The sequence below is a fragment of the Sarcophilus harrisii genome, chromosome 2, assembly GCF_902635505.1.
Source record: "Sarcophilus harrisii chromosome 2, mSarHar1.11, whole genome shotgun sequence".
NCBI lineage: Eukaryota > Metazoa > Chordata > Mammalia > Dasyuromorphia > Dasyuridae > Sarcophilus > Sarcophilus harrisii.
Genome location: NC_045427.1, coordinates 357,175,622 through 357,192,550, shown reverse-complemented (window position 1 = coordinate 357,192,550; position 16,929 = coordinate 357,175,622). Strand labels below are relative to the sequence as shown.

The window sequence follows — 16,929 nt, the reverse complement described above, 5'->3', positions numbered from 1 at the left end:
CACCAAAAAAACAAGGTTGAGCCAAATGGAAAAGAAGACACTCAACTTCAAGGACAAAGATGGACACTCTTTCCTTCCCTCCAACCCTGGGAGAGTAAGATTTAAATCCTTGGATCCTGTTTTAGATGGGGACAGTAATGAATGGGAAAGGGTTTGGATTCAGGAACTTGGAAATAAAGCTGGGGTGTTCTAAAAGTTGAGCCTACTGGTGTGTATAGGGGGGCTCAGCCTCAGCCTCTGAACACCTTACTCTGCAGACTGATGTAGTTATCTTTTGTCATAATTTGATTTGGCTTAAATAAGGTAGGGGGAAAGGTGTCAAGTAGCAAGACAACAGAAGAGCACAGTGTCTCACAATTTGGAATAATCTGCTTCAGAATTAGTCCTCCCCATAGAATTCTTCTGAGCAGGCAGTGTTCTCTAACCCTAGCCATACACTAGCACACAGGTCCAGATTGCTTTTTATCCCTAATCATTCACAAACTCCATGCTCCTAAGTCATAGGTAGGACCTTAATTTTGGTCACATCCTAATTCAGCTCCAGATTGACCAGAATTCCATGACTCTTATTGCACTCTGAACCATAACCTCAACCAGATACTGAACCCCAACTCAGGCCAGTAATCTTGTAAAAGCATTGACTTGGAGACTAGATGACTATGAGGAGTGGATCTGCTGTATTCTTTTCCCTCCTTTTATTTCCCCCCCCCAAAAAAAAAAAAAATGAGGTCCAAGATTTCTGTCTTTGCCTCACATCCAGAAACATTTCCCTCTAACCCTCCTATTTCTTGTCTATTTACCATGAGTTTGTCTTGTCTTTCTCATGGCCTTATCTGGTTTATACCAGAGCATCTGTCCAATGTACCATCTAATTCACTTTATGAAATCAGAATGTTAGCTTAACAGAGCTAGAAGAGACCTTGGGATATGGTAAGTAGAACATCAGACCTGGCAGGGACCTAGATATCATAAAATGTTGAGGTAAAAGGAACCTAGAAATTATCAAGTCAACCTGATCTCCCTGGTATTCCTATATCATAGTACCTGCAGTCTTCTGAATAGGCAGGGCTTCTTAAACTTTTTCTGCTTGTGACTCTTAGCCTGAGAAATTTTTACATGATTCTGGGTATATAGGTATATAAAATAGGCATACAAATCAAATATATATTGATAAATCAATTTTACAACTCCCACATATGGGGGAGCCCCCCATATGGGGGCTCAACCAGTTTAAGAAGAGTGACCTAGAGGAGCTTAGTATTTCCCTTTGATTTGAATAAATCATTTGTCTGGTTCCCTTTTTCATTTTTACTAGGGAGTTTTTTAGAGCAGCTGCACTAGACTTTCCTGTCACCATCTTTGGCCAATCTGATCATGTCTTTCTTCTAGTATAGTACTTTCCACTGCCTTCCACTGCCTACAGTATAAAGTCAAAAATGTATCTTTTAATCTGATATTCAAGGTCTTTTATGCTGTAGCTCCAACCTATATTCAGTGAAATCACTCTATTATCCATTCATGTATTTTACTTACCAACCAAACTGGACATTTAGCTAATTCCTAATCTTGTCCTGTTCCATTCTGCTTTTGAGTATCCTGCCTGCCCCATACTTCACTTTTCATCCTTAAAACACACTCACCTTCTCTTGAAATTTTTCCCTTCTTTCAAAACCCAGACCAGGTACAATATATTCTCCAAGTTTTCCCTGATCCCTTCAGCCAGAATGAGGTTAATCTCTTATCTGAGCATTTTCTTATAAACATGTCAGATTTGGAGCTGGAATGAACTTGAAAATCATAGAACACACAATGTTAAAGTTGGAGGTGATTTAATCCAACAGCCTTTCCCCCAAGTAAGGTCAAAAAGGTGAAAAAGTCAGAGATGAATTCCAGGGCTCTTGACTCAAAATACAGCATTCTTCTCACCATCCTACCATTTCTCTTTTAGAGAGATCTTTCCCCACTACCACATTTTAAATAAGTTTCTTGAGTATATGGACTATGTTTTCATATTTGTATTCCATACTATACATGGAGTAGGTGTTTTAACATTTGTTGAATTAAATTGTTTGGGAAGATCACATCATGTCCAGGATGAATGGAATATATCAGATGCTCTTTAAATCTTAGTCAAGATGCATAATAGGACAAAGGAGGCGTGTCCCATTTTCATGACTAGAAAGTGAACAGAAAGGGGATGAGGGGCCTCTATAACCCACAATTGGAAACGTGTGTGTGTGTGTGTGTGTGTGTGTATACACATACAAATAAATATAAAAATATAACAGGTTGTTAATTCTCCAGGTGCTAGGATACTAAAGAGCTGAGTAACCATAAAAGTAGATCAAGGCCTCTGAAAGGGTAGCAGGATATAATGGAAAAAAACTATATTTTGGGTTCAGAATAAGTGGGTTTGAATCTTAAATCTACTCTCCAAAACAAAATATCCCTTTCATCCCTGGCTACGACTCCATGGTGGTGATGTTGCCCTCTATTAGTAAACTACTTAAGAGAAAGACCATCTTCATTTCTCTGTATTCCCGGTATCTAGCACATCTTATGGCTTTAAAAAATGCTTTTTTTTCATTCATTCATTCCATATCCTCCCCTCCTCTACATATCTTGTTCCTCTCCCATCTCCATAAATAAGTTCACCCTGTTCCTTTAATCAAGATGCCTGCCTTTCTAAATCCTTTTTAGCTTTAAATTCTCAGAGGGCCAAGATCCTTCTCTTCCAGCAAGACTTCCTCGGACAAGGCAATAGTCTATTCTCTGAGCTCCCACAGCACTGATTAGCTGGACCTTTGACTTGGCACTTAGCAAAGGGATTGCTGATGACCTTATTCTGCGCGTGAATATTGTTTTTCTCTGCCAGTCTGGGAACTCCAAGATAGGACCTAAGACTCTCCCTTCTGTGTGTCTCATAAAGGATTTAGGAACAGGATAGGCAAGGAGGATGGGCAAAGGCTCAAGGAAGACATTTTGGTTATCATCAAATACAGAACATGAGTGTCACAACTAGGAGTAGTCTTAAAATAACAAACCCTTCATTTTATAGCTTATAAAATCCAGGTCCAGAAAGGGAAAAGGACTTTTCCTAAGGTGAAGTCAGTGGCTGAAGAAGGGATAGAAACCAGTGTCCTGACTCCCATCCAAGGACTCCTGCTGAATCTTGCTTATGTCCAGAGTGTCTAGACAGAGGTGGGAGGTAGCTAGGAAGAATCAAATGGATATACAACCAGTAAAACCAGTGATTCAGAGAGCTGTGACTGGGTGGTGCCCACAAGGCTCCTGATCAACTCCTACACAGTCCCCTTCATGACTCAGACTACTGGTTCTTTTAAAGTCTTAATCTTCCTCCTTCCTAGGCCCCTGCTTTCTCCAGCCCCTTCCCTACCTATCCATTTTTTCTTTCCTCCCTCTTCCTTCCCCTGCCCATCCTCCCTTTTTTTCCAGATGAGCAGAACCAAGAAACCTTCAGAGAACAGGCAGTGATGATGTAGATTCCCAGTGTTTATTGCTCCTCCTACCACAGCAGCAGACTTACAGCCTCAGTTACATTTCAGTCCCCTAACCGCTGGTGTGAATCCCCCTAAAGCTCCAGGGACAGCTTGTCAGCTGTTTGGTTTTTTTAAACAAAATATAGAGTGCATTATAGCTGTAGATATAGAATCTCCATACGTATGTAAAGTGCCAGAGACAACTCTGAAAAATAGTTTTCATAAAACAAGTGCTTAGTACCTGCCTCCAGCAGAAGGATATCACATGCATTCCCATTGCACACATGCACCCAACACACGCACGCACACACGCACGCACACAGAAGTCCATTGCAACACTCCGGTAGCAGCTACGATGGTAGGCATCTGTCCACTCAAGCCCCTAACTTTTCAACTTTAAGTCCAAGGGTTGGAGAAATGGTGGGAGAGGCAGTTCATCTAGGGCTTCGGGGAAGCGCCGGGGTGAGATGGACCTCACGAGGGCCTGCATGGCCCGGGCAAATAGAGATGGTGGGGCCAGACCAGCGAGCCACTGGAACTTTTCCTCCCCGAGAAGGCGTTGCCAGCGGACGCGGTCACCTAGCAGCTCCCTCTGCATGGGAGATGCGGAACCTGGGGGCATGTAGAGGAAGAGCAAGTCAAGCAGGGCCAGAGGATCACTAGGTGTAGGAGCTGTGACTGTGGCTGTCGCATCCTGCCCGACCCGCCGGAGCAGCAGGTCCAGGGGAGTGTTGCCAGCACCGTCGCACAGCCCAGGGGAAGCACCATGGCCCAACAGTAAAAAGAGGCACTCAGGGCGGGCCAGCTCACAGGCAACGTGCACAGAAGTCTTGCCTTCCTCCACACGGCTGCAGCCCCTGCGGTCCAGGTAGTGCGCACGTTCCTCATCTGGGAAGTCACGGATGGTCCGCAAGATGCGGCGTAGGATATGTACACGGTTATATCGGACAGCCAAGGCCAGGTGTGGTGATGAAGACTGACAGCAACTGAAATTGCGGCTAGGTACTGCCAGAGCCTCCCGCGGGAACTTGGCCAACAAGTAGTGGGCGTAGGGCTGGTGGTCGTGGACCAGGGCATACAGCAGGGCCTCGGAGGGCGAGTAGGTGCTGGCTCGTCCACCTTCCTCCCAATGGAAAGCCTCTGTGGCGCGCATGTCCTCCAGGAACCACACAGGCAGTAAGTCCCTCACTGCCTGGTAGAATGCAAAGGATGACTTCTTGCACTGCTTCTGGGCCCGGGACTGCGATGGCCCGTCAAGGCCACCACCCTGTCGCTTGACATCCCAGGGCATGGCTGGGGGCTGGTGTCACAAAGGGAGCCACGGGGCGCCCACGGCATGGGGGCTGGGAGAGTGTGGACAGGCCTGAGGGAAGGAAAAGACAGCCGAGTCAACCAAGGAGCATTGTAAAAACCATCCTCCCTTCCCCCACAAGGTGGCTTTGAAGTCCTAGCACGTGCACCTTCACCACAGGCTTTACATATAAGCAAAATGGCAAGTATTTATGTGGTGAGATTTGAGGAACACAGAAAACATCTCTTTGCCCTGCCATTGTCCTTTCTGTGCCTAAAATTGCACCATTAAGGCGTTATTCATATAATGGTTCAGCCTCATTTCCCCTCAGTTTCTTTTTTAAAAGACAATAACCATCAAATCTGGATTTAGACACTTAACATTTCCTGACTCTGTGACTCTGGGTAAGTCATTTAACCCCAATTGCCTGGCCAAAAAAAAAAAAAAAAAAAAAAAAAAAGGCTATTGTCAAAGGAAGGATCCATTCAGGCCCCTACCAGAGTAAAGTCCAAGTTTATCACAGGATTAATGACAGGCCACTTAAATGATTTCACAAATTTACAACCATTCTTTTTCTCTCAAACCTGGCTTCTATTGTCAATGAAAATTACATGCCTGAAATTATCTCCTTCCTACCATTTCCTCTAAGCTGGATTTTTTCTTTCATTAGATTATAAACTCCTAGAGAGCAGGGACTACCTTTTGCCTCTTTCTGTCTCCCCAGTACTTAGTACTGTGGCTAGCATATCATAGACATTTAATGTTTTTGCTACTTCATTAAAAATAATTCTTCAAATTCCACCTCTTTCAAAATACATTCCCTTATCAACCCAAGAAGAAATGTCTTCTCAAGCCTTGTTCAGGTCCATGTTTCTCTCTCCCCCATAAACACAAATCATAAATTTTTTTGTGGCCTAGTTCTATCAGTTCAGTGTTCTCAGAATGCAGTACACCTCTTCCCGTACCCCCCTCACTTTAGTTTGTACATTCTTCACCCATTTATACATCTGTTTATACTAGATGGCTCCCACATACGCTCCCCCAAAGACTAAAACTGGATATTCCTGGTTTATGGCATATCCAAGCTCAAAGTCTTTCCACCAGAAAGGAAAGAGGGAGGTGAATAAGCAAATATATCATACCTTCTATATGCCAGGAACTGGCATATAGTGCTTTATTATCTCCCATGTTCTGCATTTAAAACAAGTATTGCAAAGAACCACGAGGATCCACCTTTTTCTCTAACCAGCATCTGGATCATCTCATTCCTCTGGTATACAATGGATGCCGATTCACTTAGCCATGTAATTGCATAAAGGGCCATGGACTGGAAGTCATCCACGCCTCAACTTTCCTTTGTGCTTGACTTTGGTCAAATCTCTTGCTCATTTTTGAGTCTCAGTCTCCTAACATGTAAAATGGAAATACTAATCCCTATATCTCCACCCTAGTTGCTGTGAGAGGATGGGAAAGACAGTGTTCTAAGTTTGGAAAGATTTATAGACTCACCCCTACTGAAAAAAGTATGAGTCCAGATGTGGACTTATCAAACAGGACATCATGTCTCTATGAATACAACCTGAAATCTGAGATCAGAGGCTAGCTGGCTGCCATGTCACAGCACTGACTTCATATGCCTACGAAGATCTACCAGATTGTCTTTACCCAGATTCTCATCTAACCACACTCCAAAATCAGCTGTGTTAAGTGTCTATTTGATCTTAACGAATTTTCCCTTGCTCAGAATAAACCCATTATTCTCATTGAGATCTTTTGGTCCTGTGATATCCATATGAGCCAGCTTTCCTGACTTTCAGTCATATATCTATAAATCAGATAAGCCCACCAGATAATCTGTTTCATTCAAGTCCTGGATAAAAATTCTGAACTGCACAGGGCCAAGGAGAGATTACCAAGGTATTAAGGACCTTCTAGTTCTTCAAACTCTTTAAGCCTGCTCATTCAACCAGTTGTTAATGAACATAAGTATATATTTTATGTATAAAAATTATCAGCTATCCCATATCCATTCATATTGTGTACAAAGATAAAAAAGACATTGTTCAAAGCCTTAATGAAATGAAGATCTGTGAAATTCCTTCTGCACCTCTAAACATGTTTTCTTTTATGAAGCTTCTGATTTCATGTGTATAGATATATCCAGACCTTTCTGATTCTAAGACCAGCCTCCTATTCACTACATTATGCTTCCTTGCTATTGGTTTAGTTCAACCTGTCAATAATTAAAAAAATGAAACTATGTTGGTTCTAGTATACCGTGTGCCCTTCATCTCACACCAGATATTAATAATCACACATGTCCCCTTTTAAATGCTCACAAACTTTTCTTAATTATATCTTAAGAGTTTATCTGACAATCAAAGCCAAGCTTACTCGATTTATAGTTTGAAAGCCATACCCACTTTCCTTCTTTAGAAAATAATAAATCTAAATAAATTAAAACAATAGCAACCATTTTCCAATCTCCAATCCTGTAGGCCCTAATTTTCCACACTTAAAAAAAAAAAATCTGAGAGGCAGATAGATGCTACAGTAGATAGAGTCCTGAAGTCAGGAGGACCTGAGTTCAAACCCAACTTCTGATACAACACTTCTTAGCTGTGTGACTCTGGGCAAATCACAACCCCAATTGCCTCACACACAAAAAAGAATTAAGTTAAAGAAAAAAAAATCTGAGAGATGCTCAATAATTTTAGAACTAAAGCTCTGGTGCTAAAAGGGACTCCAAAGATCCCACTATCTCATTTGACAGATGAATTTGGGTTAACTGACTTGCCTGTGATTTGACTCCAGAATATAACATTCTTCCTACTGCATCCATTCTTGAGTCTTCATCTAGCCCTTGTGTCATGAACTCAATTCAAGACAGCTAGACAGTCTCTTATCACAAACTTGGGAGAAAATGAAAGTGCCTGGAAACAAGAACTTAGAAGAGGACCTGGATTCCAATTCTGCCTCCAGTCCTTACAATGTTATGTGATCAACAGACTAGACACTTCATATCTCTGAGCCTCACTTTCCTCATTGTAAAATAGAGATAGAAAAACCTATTTCAAAAGATCGGGTTGTGAGGATCAAATAAGAATATGCATTAAAAAAAACTTTGCAAACCTTAAAAGTACTGCATAAATGTCAAGAATTACTATTACTAGCACCATCTCTTCACTATCTTAGATTATAATTCCCTGTTGATCTAAGATTCCTAGGGGGGGGAAATTACTTTTTGGTTAAGAAAAGAATAAAGGTACAAGTTTTGCCTTCTTTCAACATCTTTCACCCCATTCAGTCCTGCAATTGGCACTATTCCTTTGTTTTTTTTCCCCAAATATAGCTACAAAGCTCCTTTATGATCCTTAAGATTAATCACCCACTTCAAATCATTCTGAGGTTTAGTGCTCTTGACAGGTCTCATTTATCAATCTTCAGATACCCCTGCCCTTGCTTCCAACTTCTAAACATGTCTTTTCTAAATATTAATGATCAATGAGTTTCCTATACATCTACATTAGTCCCCTCTTCCTCTTTTCGTACTCATCAAAATCGTGCATGAGAAGCAGTGTCTTCAGGGTTCCAATATTCATAGTATTCCCTTTCCATCTGACTTCCCTCTAGAATTTTAGGCTACAGGGTAATGATAGTTAACTTTTATACAGCAATTTAAGGTTTTAAAAATATTTTAGTGTACATTATACCTTGTTTTAATTTTCACAAGAGTCCTGTAAAAGCCTAGTACAAGTGGCATTATCCACATTTTATAGATGAGCAGGTGAAGGACCAGGACACAACTTGTAAATATCAGAAGAATGTGAATCCAGAGTTCTCCTGACTCAAGACTTTGCCCTTTCTATTCAACAACTATTAAGCGCCTACTGAATACAAGGCAATATGCTATGGACTGTGGACATAAGGCTAAAAACTCAACAGGCTCTACCTTCAGTGAGCTACATTCTTTGGTATAGATACAACATAACATCCACACTAGTAAGTAAAGAGAAGGTATTTGGAGAAGAAAAAAAGCAACAGTTTCAAGAAAGTGGCTGAAAAATCCTTGAAGGAAACCAGGAATTCTAGGAAGCAAAGGTGAGAAAGCAGTAATTAGATTCTGACCATAGACTTATCTATGCAGAGAAACTGAGGGGGAGAAAGAATGCAGAATCTTGGTAACAGCAGGTTAGACCAGATTGGCTAAAATATATTATGTATAAAGGGGAATATGATAAAATAAATTTGTAAAAGTAAGCGGGAAGCAGATTGTGGAGAAATTCAAACCAAGTTGAGTTAACAAGAAGACACTGAAAGGTTTTTATTATTTATTTTTTTTTTAGCAACAGAATAGTGAGATCTATGCCTTGGCAGTCATATGAACAAAAGACTGGAGAAAGAAAAGAAATAAGGGGATCAATCAGGAGGAAAGACAAGAGTCCATATGGAAAACAATAAGGGTCTGAATCATATAGGAACTTTGTGAAATAAGGGAATTATTAAGGAGTTATGAACCTAAGTGTTACTCTCAACAGGGCAAATAGGAACTTTTGAAGATGAGTAAGGGAAAAAAGAGAAAGAACTTTGTTTTGGACATATGGAGTATAAGAATGAACTCTTTAGATTTTTATATCACCAAGATTGCATGTCAGACTATGACAAGGATGGATCTGGATTCAAGATGATTTGTTCAAATACAGACTCAGACACTTCCTAGCTATGTGATCTTGGGCAAATCACTTAACTTATTCTGCCTCAGTTTCTTCATTTATAAAATGGAAATGATAATAGTGCTTACTTCCCAGGGTTTTTGTGAAGATCATATGAGATAATAATTGTAAAGGATTTAACATAGTGCCTGAGCACATAATAGGCACTATATGTTAACTATTACCATACTATTATTGTTATCTCCTCTAAAATAGATCCTTCTTCTCAAGGTTGCTTACATAAAGTCACATCTTTTGCTAAATGAAGTGAGTAGAACCAAAAGAACATTGTATACAGCAACAACAAGATCATGTGACGATCAATTGTGATGGACTTGGCTCTTTTCAACAATGAGATGATTCGAGGCAATTCCAATAGATTTGGAATGGAGAGAGTCATCTGTATCCAGAGGGAGGGCCAAGGGGACTGAATGTGGATCACAACATAGTATTTTCACCTTTTTTGTCATTGTTGTTAGTTTGCTGGATTTTTTTCTTTCTCTTTTTTTTTCCCCCTTTGATCTGATTTTTCATGCCCAGCAAGATAAATATGAAAATACATTAGAAGAATTGCTTGCTGTCTAGGAGAGAGAGGGAATAGAGGGGTATTAAAATTTGGAACCCAAGGTTTTGCAAAGGTGAATGTTGAAAACTATTTCTGTATGTATTTGAAAAAATAAAATGCTATTTAAAAAGAGAGAAAAAAGGTCACATCCTTCACATTTAGAAGGATGAAATTATCAGAAAGGCAAATCAAGAATGTATAATTTGTTCTGATTTGAGCAGAGACCAAATGTCTGAGCAGTTGAGTTCATCTATATTTCCTGATCTGAGCAGCCTCTAGGGAATCTTCCAGAAGGGGCAGCAAATCTGAAAGATTGACATGGATGAACAAAGCTAGCTTGCAGCCTTCTTGGCTATCACTTTCTCTGTCCTTCCAAATCAATGTCACCTTCTCTAGCAAATTTGGTGGACAAAGGAAACCAGAAGCCAGGAATGCCTTCACTTCAGCCTCAGATTAGGTTGAGAAGAGTTTGATAGAAATATCCAATCCATGGTCTTAATTAACTTCTGATTAGAGTAAACTAGAGTAAATTAATCAAAACCACCTAATATTACACCTGATTCAAACTGGATCCCCCTCCAAATCCCTCTAGTATTATATTAATTAGTATTAATAATTAGTAATAATAACTAGTATTATTAATATTAATTAATTAAATAATATTGATTAATTAATTAATATTAATTAATATTAATATTAATAGTATTAATAATATTAATTAGTAATAATAACTAGTATTAATATTTCCCCTTGCCCCCAAATCCCATACCTGTCCCATAGGACAACTGCCTAGAACATAAAATGTCAGGGCAAGAAAAGTTCTTCAAATCATGTAAGATCTCATTTTGAAGTTGAAAAAGATTTTTAGAACATAGGACACAGAGTAAAGAGCTAGAGGAAGCACCAGAATCACAGAACCACAGGATGTCAGAGTTAGAAGGGCCTTCATTCCCACTTCCCCTACAGATAAGAATCCTCTGTAGACAAAAGTATGACAGCCTCTATTTGAGGTAGGTCAGGCTCTGGTGACAGAGAGTTCATTATCTCCCTATTCAGCTTGATTCTGTCAGATAGCTCTGATGTCATAGTATATTTAACAAGATTAAATGACATGTATATGTATATACATATATAGAAGGGAAGTATTTTATAAAATGCAAAGGTCTTCAAAATGTAAACTACTATATCAAGAGTACTTTTTTTTTTTTTTTGGACTGGAAGTATGATTTCATTGATGTGGGAACCTCCATGATGAAATTCTTCTGCCAATATAGACTACACTACAATAGACTACAACTTATAGTCTACAAACAAATAGGTAGCACAGTGGATAAAGGACTGGACTTGGAGTCAGGAAAAGCCAAGTTCGTATACAGTCTCAGACAAACTTATTACCTGTTTGACTAAGATAAGTCACTTAAAATGCCTTCTGCCTCAGCTTCCACATCTGTAAAATAAGACTAAGACAGGTGGCACAGGTTGAGTACTGGGACTGGAGTCAGGAAGACTCCAGAAGAGTCTTGAGAAGAACTCAAGAAGAGTTCAAATCTGGCTTCAGACACTTACTAGCTGTGTTGACCCTGGGCAAGTTACTTATCCCTATTTGTCTCAGTTTTTTTCATCTGTAAAATAAGTTTTACAAGAAAATGGCTAAGTACTCCACTCTCTTTGCCAAGAAAATCCCCAAATGGGAGTACTGGTCAGACAAAACAGAACAACAAAAAAAGACCACCTAGATTTCAGAGTTACCCAAGCATTTTGCAACTCTTAAAGCCCTATAGAAAGGCTAATAAGGTGTCTGGGGCAGAGAAATGGTGAGTTGCCCAATATTAGAATCAACATATTTCAAAAGGCAAACTATTTTAACACTATGTCATACTGCTGCTTTGGTAGCAGTTTTAGGTGGAAATAGAATCTTTAACCTTTAACTTTGAAACTTTGCTCCCATGTTTTGTCTTGTGGGATCAAAAAAAAAAAAAAAAAAAAAAAGCCCAATCACTCTTACATGGCAGCCTTTCAAATATTCAAATGCTGCTATATTATGCCCCTACTGTTGTTGCTACTCAGTCTTTCCCCACTGACACTATTTGGGGTTTTCTTGGCAAAGAAAATGGAGTGGCTTGCCATTTCTTTTTCCAGCTAATTTTACAACTGGGAGACACTGAAGCAAATAGGGACAAGTGACTTGCCCAGGGTCACATCACTATTAAGTGTCCGGTGCCAGATTTGAACTCAAGAAGATGCCTCTTCCTGTCTCTAGGTCCGCACACTATCTACTTGGCCACCTAGCTGTCCTTCTCCCCTTACAACACAACCCAAGTCTTCTGTTCTTCATTTTCCTCTCATATAGGCTGATAAAAGTCCATGGAAAACTCATTTTCATACCGATCACTCAGGCTGGAAACCTTGTTATTATCCTCAAGTGAGTCAATTCCTCACTTTTACTTACCCAACAAATCCAATCCAATGTCAAAAGACTTAATTCTACCTTCTAAATATCTTTTTCATATATTTGCTTCTCTCTACTCACATAGTCAACACACTGGTATAGTCCTCATCATCCCACACTTGGACTATTATTATTACTAGCCTTCTAATTTTTTTCTGCCTCAAATCTTTTCCCTGCTCCCAATCCATCATCCACTCAGCTGCCAAAGGGAGCTTTCTAGAGCTTAAGTGTGACCATGTTATCCTCTCCTCAATAAACTTCCATGTCTCCCTACTACCTCCTACACCAAATCAATACCAAATCCTCTCTGTCATTTAAAACCCCTCACAATCGAGATTGGCCCTTTCCTACCATTCTAGTCTTCTACTAACTCCCATCCTTAATGCTCCCTACCATGTAGCTAAAATGACCTACTTGCAGTTCTTCATGTCCAAGTATTTATATTTGTATATCTCTCTTAATTGAAATGTTCTCCCTTCTCACCTAAATCTGACTTCCTTGCCTTCCTTCAAGATAAATTCAAGGAGATAGCTGGAGGGCACAGTGAATAGAGTACCACACTGGAGAGGAGGACCTGAGTTCAAATCTGAATTTAACATTTATTAATTCTGTGACCCTGGACAAGTCACTAAGCCCCATTTATCTGGGGGAGAGAAGGGGCACAGGACTAAGCTCAAATCCTACCCCCTACTGAAGACCTTTCCCAATTTACCTTTCTTACCTTATGGCTAGGGATTTCCTTCTGAGATTATCTCTTATTTACACTCTATCTTGCATGTACATAGGTACTGACATGTTGCCTTCCCCCTTCTAATGTGAGCTTTTGGATGGCAGGAACCAAATTTCTGCTTTTCTTGTATCAGCACTTTAACACAATACCTAGTAGCACATAAGAGCTTAATAAATAGTTATTGATTAGTCCATTTACCATGGCTGTCCTTCTCTGTATATAGTATAATCTGTCTTATTAATAGCCTTCTTAAAATATGGAGCATAATATCTCAAATATAGTTTAACCAGGAAGGAAGATATTACTTAGTTCTAGTCAATAGAAACAGGGGAACTGGGAATTGAAGAGGTAGGGGGGAATAAGGAAGATGAGGAGGGGGAAAGGGGAGAAACAGACGGGACAGATGGAGATAGGGATAGAATATCAAGGAAGAATCAGGATGGATTACATTATGTGGAACAGAAAGAAAGTCTTGTTTTTTCATCTGTGTGTCTTCTTTAACCAGGTTGGGGGTTCTTTGAATGCAAGAGAGCAAGGCCTTCTCTAAATTCAGTTTCCCTCTTCCAATCTATCCCATACTTCAATATTACCAGATTCTTTGCTCCCCTGCTCCAGAATTTGCCAAAGTTCCCTGTTTCATACCACGGGCAATGCAATGATTGATCATGTTGAAATGGAATTTAGAGATCAGATTAATCCAATCTTTCTCACTTTGAAAATAAGGGAAATGAGTTACAAAGGAGTTAAACTGTCTTATCCAAGCTCAAATTGGTACTGAATGAAGCCAGAACCTGAATCGTAGACCTGGGAGTCCAAATCCAGTGCTTAAATTGAATAATCTGTCTGCCTTTTAAACTGTCTCCAAATCTGACCCTCTTTAATCTTTCCAGCCTTCTCTCCCCCAGATGTCCTCAAGAAGGGTAGGGGTCCTTCACTGCCTAGCTCAAACTTGTATTCCCTCTGTTCTCTCTATGTGGGATGGATTGTCCACCTCTTCCTATCAATTCTACTCAGGGTTCAAGGCCCCAACTCAAATCCTACATGATACAGGAACCACCCTGACCCACATTAATTCTGTTTTCTGGTACACTTAAAGAGCAGGTTTTGTTTGTTTGCATCTGATTGGTATCTAGTCAAGTCCTATCTCCCAGAGCAGACAGAGTTCTATGACAGCACTAGCCTGGTTTGCTGCTTCTACTATATCATTAACTCAGCAAACATTCTTGGAGCACCTACTGTGTTGCAGTGTCTTAAATTTGACCATAAATTCAGCCGACTGTCCTTCGGCTGTATCTTCATTCTGACAAGTGAATCTGTAGTTGCCTAAGTAAGAAAATATACTGGCTAAGTCCTTCTAAAAGTGGTCTAGCAATGTTGTTTCTAATTGAAAGGATTATGTGCATATATAATTGTTACACGATAAATTCTAAATGTATGTTATATAGCTACAAATGTATTGGCTACAGCTAAAATTACATAGAGGAATGCATGTTTACTTTAATTCTTTATCAACAAATAAATCTTATTGGTGTTATGGCATTCCCAGGAAGAAAATTCCCTTTACCAATACAGATCAGCCATTATTCTGCAACTAATTGTCTTCAAAACTAGGGCATGAAGGGGTTAAGTGACTTGCCCAGGGTCTCATAGCTACTGTGTTTTTATGACAGGCTTCCTGACAAAGTTGGCTCTTACTTTGTACTACACACACACTCCTATATGTATGTGTGTGTAATACGATATGCACACTATATAAACATTTCATCTCTATGGCATCTTAAAACAACACCGCAGTGAAAATAAGACTGGAGTGCCAGGGGTTCACTCCTGCCTGGCCTGCAATCGAGTATGTATCTCACAGCTTCCCTGAGGATCAGTTTCTGAGGATATTTACAATAACAGTAAATAAAAGGCTATTAAATTAAAAAAAAAAAAAAGATATTTACAATAACAATTTATCTTAAAGCTTGTACTGAGTGGAGACATACATGTGAGTGGTTACATTTCATGTATCTTTTACAAAGAACACCTTATAAAAACAGGTTATACACAACAAAGATATATTACATGGTGTTTATGCTACATGCTTTAGTGAACTAACGCTCTCATCCATCTAAGTCCCCCTCCCTCCAGCAACAACCTTCAGTAAATCCTGAAAGGGGGGCGGGGGTGCCGGTTCCCCCCTTCTTCCCACTTCTCTGACATTACTGGGCACTGGTGGGGCATAAGGGACGGAGGTCGAGGCTACCCACTTTCTTCGCCAGATATGGACGTGCTGAATGGTGTGCAGGACATACAGATATACTATGCGGTGTGTGTCACACAGATATCAGGCGGGGAGGGGGAGGGGAGAGGGAAAGGCTCTTCCCGGGGATCACCATTCATTTTCGCGGCCAGCTGGAGGAGGGAGAAACGCTGGTGCGGCCAGGGGCTCCCCCTGCACCCCGAGAAGCACAAGCTCACGCAGCCCGCGGGCGGGTCTGCGGGGCCCTCTGGAAGAGAGCGCGGGGGGCAGCGGGGGGAAGGGAAGGCTTCGGCTCGGGCTCCCGCCCAGGCTCCGCACGAGCGCGGGGACAGACAGCTCAGGGAGGGGGCTGCGCGGAGTGGGAAGGGGCCGGGACCCCGGGCCGGGGCGTTCGGGGGCCGAGCCTGCCGGAGAGCCGTCCGGAGGTGTGTCTAGCCGCCGGGGGACGGAGGGGAGCGGTGCAGCGAGCGCGCGCCTCTGCACATATGTGCCTGCGTGAGTGCGGGCGGACACGGACGTGCAGCATGCATGGATGTAACCGGGCGCTTAGGCGCGGGCGCCGGGCGCCGTACTCACAGTGGATGGTGGCAGCGGCAGTGGCGTCCTCCCTTCCCGGCCCGGCCAGGCCCTTCTCGGCTCCCCGGGACTGCCCCGCAGGGTTCCCTTCCGCGAACCGCGCGTCCCCAGCCAGCGGCACTGGCCCGGCCCCGGCATGCAGGGAGAGGCGATTCGCCGATGCCGCCTTGAACGCCCGGCGCACTGCAGCCCCGGAGGCTAGGTCAGGGCCCCGGAACTGTCCAGCGGCCGCTGATTGGTCCTCGCCGGGGACCCCCTCGGCTGCCCATTGGCCGCGGCCCCGGGGACGGGGCCCTGCACCATTATGTGCGTCACAGGGCGCGAGGCGGGGGTGGGGGGGAGAGGAGGGAGCTGGGTGGAACGGAGAGGGAGGAAAAGTTCGGGCAAACTTGTGCGGCCGCCGCGAGCCTGGGACGCCCTGGGGAGGTGAAAGCCGACACTGAGGTTCGGAAAGTTGATCCGCTGAAACGCCTCAGCTCCCCGGGCGGCCGGGAGTCCTGCCCCAGACTCCGCCTCCCCGGCGGGACATCGGGGATGAGGGAGAGGCCCGCGGTGTGCGAGGTCCCCAGGCTCCCCCGCTTCCCCCTCCGGGGTCGCGAGGGGTTCCCCAAGCGGGGGGCGCGGCTCCCCCTGCGCCCTAACTGGGCGCTCTGAGAAGACCCGGCACCGGGGCTGCGGGCCCCGCCGTCTCTTCCCCCTCCCCCTCCTCTTTTTTTACCTACGGAATGCTTTTCCATTCACGGTTTGGAGAGACTTTTGCCCTCCCCCCTCCCCCCAGGTGTCCTTCTGTGCGGGCCTTGCAGGCAACAGCGCGGAGAACTAGAAATCCAGAGACCCGGGCATATCTAGTCCTGGAGCGGC

The 16,929-nt window shown here is 42.4% G+C and overlaps 1 protein-coding gene across 1 annotated transcript; it reads right to left on the bottom strand.

Moving 5' to 3' along the window:
• Positions 1-3,492: 3,492 nt before the first annotated feature.
• On the bottom strand, positions 3,493-16,268 carry ANKRD9 (ankyrin repeat domain 9). Its single transcript, XM_031953214.1, has 2 exons — positions 16,069-16,268; positions 3,493-4,863 (listed from the first exon to the last, which is right to left on the bottom strand). The coding sequence occupies exon 2, from the start codon at positions 4,789-4,791 to the stop codon at positions 3,883-3,885; it is 909 nt and encodes a 302-aa protein (XP_031809074.1). The 5' UTR covers positions 4,792-4,863; positions 16,069-16,268; the 3' UTR covers positions 3,493-3,882.
• Positions 16,269-16,929: the final 661 nt, after the last annotated feature.

Bases quoted from the DNA above. Each gene is read 5' to 3' on its own strand.
- ANKRD9 (XM_031953214.1), bottom strand. From the start codon at position 4,791: ATGCCCTGGGATGTCAAGCGACAGGGTGGTGGCCTTGACGGGCCATCG.